This window comes from Kryptolebias marmoratus, linkage group LG5 (assembly GCF_001649575.2).
Source record: "Kryptolebias marmoratus isolate JLee-2015 linkage group LG5, ASM164957v2, whole genome shotgun sequence".
In the NCBI taxonomy this organism is placed as follows: domain Eukaryota; kingdom Metazoa; phylum Chordata; class Actinopteri; order Cyprinodontiformes; family Rivulidae; genus Kryptolebias; species Kryptolebias marmoratus.
Genome location: NC_051434.1, coordinates 441598 through 446597, shown reverse-complemented (window position 1 = coordinate 446597; position 5000 = coordinate 441598). Strand labels below are relative to the sequence as shown.

The following is a 5000-nucleotide window of genomic DNA, read 5'->3' as shown; positions in this document are numbered from 1 at the left end:
ACACACACACACACACACAGTCCAACACACACACACTCACCAGAAGTGGATGTGAGGCAGGAAAATCATTTCCTTGAAATTTTATTCATCAGTGAAAGAAAAACAAACACTTGAAGATAAAACAGAGATGTTTGAAACAAAAGACTAAAACTGATGTCTGTTTTTGTCATTATTAAGTCAAATAAATAAAACTATTAAAACCTATTTTCCAACAGTTTTTTACTGAGAAGCAAGTGACTTTGGAGACAAAAGTTAAGATGTATTTTTGCAATCCTAAAACTAAAGGCAGCTAAACACGGACTAAAAGCTAAAAGTTGCAGAATGACAGATAAAAGCTAAAGGTTAGTGAAAAGCTTGAACAAAAACAGAGCCAGGTTGCTGGAGCAGATGTTTCTGAAAGAACTGAAGAGATCTAAATGTATTTCAAAGTTCTACTGGAACATACAAGCCTCTGTACCATGTTTACATCAGCTCTTGTCTCTGCAGCTGTACGAGATCCTGGCCCGGACTCCTTATGGTTCTCTGAGGAAAGGGGAGGTCGGGATCGACCGGCTGATGAGTGAGCAGGTCTTTACTGCTGCGTACCCACTGCATGAGGTGAGAACCGAACCATTATCTGAAGCCTGCTGTGCCTCAGAACGTCTAACAAACTGAAAAATACCTTTTAAAAGTTATTATTTAAACTCTGTGTTTACAGGGGGACTTCAGGCTGCCAGTCCCCCCAGTGGCACCTCAGTCTTTAGGACTGAGACAGATCCTGTATGAATACTGGGCCAAGTGGTCCTGCTGGAGACGCTACCAACCACTGGACCACATCAGGGAGTACTTTGGAGAGAAGATAGCTCTTTACTTTGCCTGGATTGGTAATTACAGTTCAGAAGTCCTCATCTAGTCCTCATTTCTTTATATTTTATCTCCAAAAGGTCAGAGTTAAATGGTTCCAAAGTGGTCAAATACAAGAACTAACTCTGAGAAATAAAACAGCTGAAGTCCATAGAAAAGTTGATCCAGACCACTTTGACAGATGACAGGAAAGTCTGGATCATTGGAAGGAAAATGTAAAGAAATGAGGAGTTCTGGGCAGTCTGAAGAGTCTACAAACACTGACTGGGTCCACATTAACAGGTTTCTACACTGGCTGGCTCCTACCAGTGTCTCTGGTTGGGACTCTGATCTTCCTGGTGGGTTTTTGGCTGGTAGCCACTGATGTTCCTGCGTGAGTATAACTTCAGAGAGGAAATGTTTTTCTGTCTGTTACATTCAGCAGTTAATGTCAGTCCTGGTAATATGTGGGTCATTTGTAGGAAGGAGGTGTGTGAGAGTGGGAACACTTTCACCATGTGTCCTCTCTGTAACATCTGCACCTCCTGGAACTACTCCAGCATCTGCCTCGCCTACAAGGTACCCGTTTGGAATAAAGCCTAAAACGTTCTGCTCCTACAAAACAAAGATATGTGGAATTAAAGCATTTCAGCTGGTTCTAAAGAAGAGATGTACATCTGCCAACGTGTTTTATGTGACATGTTCCTGCGTACTGCGGCCAGATGTTCCTGTGTAGAGCCAGATGTTTCTGTGTAAGACCAGATGTTCCTGTGTAAGGCCAGATGTTCCAGTCTAAGGCCAGATGTTCCTGCATAAGGCCAGATATTCCAGTCTAAGGCCAGATATTCCAGTCTAAGGCCAGATGTTCCTGTCTAAGGCCAGATGTTCCTGTCTAAGGCCAGATGTTCCTGTCTAAGGCCAGATGTTAGTCTTTGTAGAATCAGGACATTTTCATTATTGTTTAATGTTTATAAAATCGAACTTGATCCGACAGAACTTCAGTGGAGAACTTAGTTGATCCATTCATGGTGGATTTGCTTTTCTGACCTTTGCATTCTTGGTATTTTTTGGTTTTATTGGTTTTGTTTGCCTCTTTGCTGCTTTGTGATGTTTGCAGTGAATCCATTTTGTATCTGTAGGCGGGTCTCCTGTTTGATAACGGAGGAACAGTGTTCCTCAGCGTCTTCATGTCTCTGTGGGCCGTCACCTTCCTGGAGTACTGGAAGAGGACGTGTTCAGCTCTGTCTCACCGCTGGGACTGCTCTGACTTCCAGGACATTGAGGTGGGGCTCCCTGATCTGTCTGAAATCTTAAATTTAAGCTCAAGCTGGTGGATGTTTGTCTCTCATCTTCAACAGGAACGTCCTCGTCCTGAGTTCACAGCCATGGCACCAATGACCATGAGGAACCCAGTCACTGGCTCTGAGGAACCTTACTTTCCTGAAAAGAAACGATTCAACAGAACCATAACTGGCTGCATGGTCATCATCATCATGGTAAACTTCATGACCTTTAACCTCCGACTGCTCCTGGAGCAACATGTTTGAGCTGAAAACATAAAACAGTAGCTTCAGATGTTTGCCAAAATAAAAATCTAAAATAACATAAGTATAAAATTCCCATAATATTAAAAGTTGACCTTCCTGTGTTCAGGTTGCCGTGGTGTTGATGTTTCTCATCGCCATCATTTTGTATCGCACGATCCTGATCGTCATCATCCACAAGTCTGAGTACAGCTTCTTCAGCTTCTCTGTGAGTAAACCCAACTTAAACCACCTGAGGTGTTCCTCACGGCGGCTCCAGGACGACATGTTCTGTGTTTTCAGGCTGGGAGGATAGCCAGTCTCTCAGGATCCGTGTTGAACCTGCTGGTCATCCTCATGTTGTCCAGAGTTTACATCATGCTGGCCCACATCCTCACCCGCTGGGGTGAGTCTCCATCATCACCCTCACTTTTTAAAGTTTATTATTTGCAGAGTCCTGACACAAACAAAAAACCAGCTTCTATCAGGGTGTTTCTGGTCCTTACTAAGCCAAACTACAGAAGCACCCCTACTTCCTCTACAGAGGTTCAGGATCAGCCAGGAGCTGCTGATCAGCACCAGTGGGACCACCTCCAGAAAAGCAGCAGTTTATACATACAGGTGTGTGTTAGCACGACGCCAAGACGGAAAGACATCAGCAATGACCTCAGAGAATCAACCTGGGAAGGGTCAAAGGTCATCTGGAGTCCATCGTTCAACAGAGAGAAAGATTATTTATAAGAGGAAACATTAATGCTGACAATCATACAAGCAAATTCACCCTGAAGGTCAGACCGTGCAGTGCTCCATCTCAGCCTCTACAGGTCAGATGTTTACCCAGAATGCACTGCAGCTGTCAGCATGGTGGTGGAGGGCTGATGGTTTGGGCTGATTCTGGAGTCAGATGTGAGGCCATCTGTCTGACAAACAGAACGGTCCAGAACCAGAACCAGAACCTCAGAGAGCTGAGCTGAAGCAACGCTGGAAAGAAGAGTGGGCCACAACTCCTCCACAACCAGGAACCCACTGAGAGTCCTGCTGCTGGAGGAGGTTCTGCTGGGTCAGGAGCTGGAAGCAGGTTCTGACCCGTTGGGTTCTCTCCTTTGAGGACCAGCAGATTTTGTTGGTTTCTGATTATTTCTGTTTTGTTTGAAACGAGTTGATCTGGTCTGCTGGAGCTCCTGAGTTCACCTGTCCGGTTCAGAACATCGTTGGGACGAGCAGCAGATCTAATTTTCCATAAAACCTTCAAACAATCCAAGTTTGGCAAACGGAGTCAAAATATTTGAGTTTTTTCAGAAGTTTAGAGTCCATAAAGAATAAGCTGGTCTGTTTCCTGCAGAGATGCATCGCACTCAAACCAAATATGAAGACATGTTCATCCTCAAAGTTTTCATCTTCCAGTTTGTGAACTTCTACTCGTCTCCGGTTTACATCGCCTTCTTCAAGGGCAGGTGAGGGCTGCTCCAGCCAATCACAACGGGCCTCACAAGCCCGTCACCAGAACAGGTTTATTTATTTATTGGACCGGTGTTGTCTCAGTTCTGGTTGATGATTTTGTCCTCAGTGGATGGAGGAACTCCCCTCAGCTGGTCTGGGTTTCTGTAACCAGGAGCTTTGTTTGTTTGTTTGTTTGTTTGTGTCTCTCCAGGTTTATCGGTTACCCTGGACACTACGACACTCTGTTTGGAGTTCGGAATGAGGACGTGAGTTTGTCTCTCTGTTACTGATGATGAGGATCGATGAAGACAGCGAGACAATGTTTTGGTTTTTACCTGGTTTTTTTCATAAAGCTGACAGTAAATATCAGTTTATTACTGGATGTTAGATAATAAAGCAGAGTTTTATGTTGTTCTCAAAGATACTTTATATTAGTAAACTGGTACATTTTATACAGCAGTAACATTGAATGAAAATAGAAGAAAAATGTCAACCTGCTGCGTGTCTGCCTTCCAGTGTGGAGCAGGTGGGTGTCTGATGGAGCTGGCTCAGGAGCTGCTCGTCATCATGGTGGGAAAACAGCTGATCAACAACGTCCAGGAGTTCATCCACCCGTAAACATCACACATTTACACATCCATCAGCCTGAACACAAACAACCCAGCTGGGATCTGAGAACTCGGCACTGATAAACTTCTGATAATGTTGAACTACTTTGAGAAGCAGAAGACAGGCTGAGCTGGCTTCCTGTCTTTATTAAGGTTTGCACTCATTTATCATCCAGGAGATGTTGTTCTCCAGAGAAGGTTCTGAACATGAAACCTTCAGTCAGGGTCAGTTTAAAGTCTCAGTGGAACTGAAGGGATGTTCTGCCCTGACAGCAGCTTGTTCCTCCATCCTGGAATCATAGAGGAGTCCCATCTGAACTCACCCTATTTATAGGGATGAAGGACCAGACAAGGTTCCTGAGAAGAACCCAGCGGTTCAGAAGGATCATCAGCCTGTATGACTGAGTTTAAATATCTGCTGCAGATCAAAGGACTCTCTGTAGACCCCATTAGGGTCCTGAATCTGACTCAAACCACCCCGGGGAGCCGGTGGAGCTCAGTATGGACCAGCAGCATTCTGAACCTGCAGGGTCCTCCCTGTGCATGCTGGGAGAACCCTGCAGATGCTCTGATGCATTCTGAACCTGCAGGGTCCTCCCTGTGCATG

At 44.8% G+C, this 5000-nt stretch overlaps 1 protein-coding gene across 3 annotated transcripts in view; it reads left to right on the top strand.

Annotated features, from left to right (window-relative positions):
* Window positions 1–5000, top strand: part of ano7 (anoctamin 7) — a 14755-nt gene that overhangs the window by 7604 nt on the left and 2151 nt on the right. For all 3 annotated transcript variants that reach the window (XM_037975876.1, XM_037975875.1, XM_037975877.1), the window contains 11 exons: window positions 487–597; window positions 698–863; window positions 1126–1216; window positions 1305–1401; window positions 1962–2105; window positions 2181–2318; window positions 2476–2574; window positions 2649–2751; window positions 3688–3799; window positions 3997–4051; window positions 4302–4399. In XM_037975876.1, the coding sequence (XP_037831804.1) occupies window positions 487–597; window positions 698–863; window positions 1126–1216; window positions 1305–1401; window positions 1962–2105; window positions 2181–2318; window positions 2476–2574; window positions 2649–2751; window positions 3688–3799; window positions 3997–4051; window positions 4302–4399 (1214 nt within the window). The remainder of the gene's footprint in view (window positions 1–486; window positions 598–697; window positions 864–1125; window positions 1217–1304; window positions 1402–1961; window positions 2106–2180; window positions 2319–2475; window positions 2575–2648; window positions 2752–3687; window positions 3800–3996; window positions 4052–4301; window positions 4400–5000) is intronic.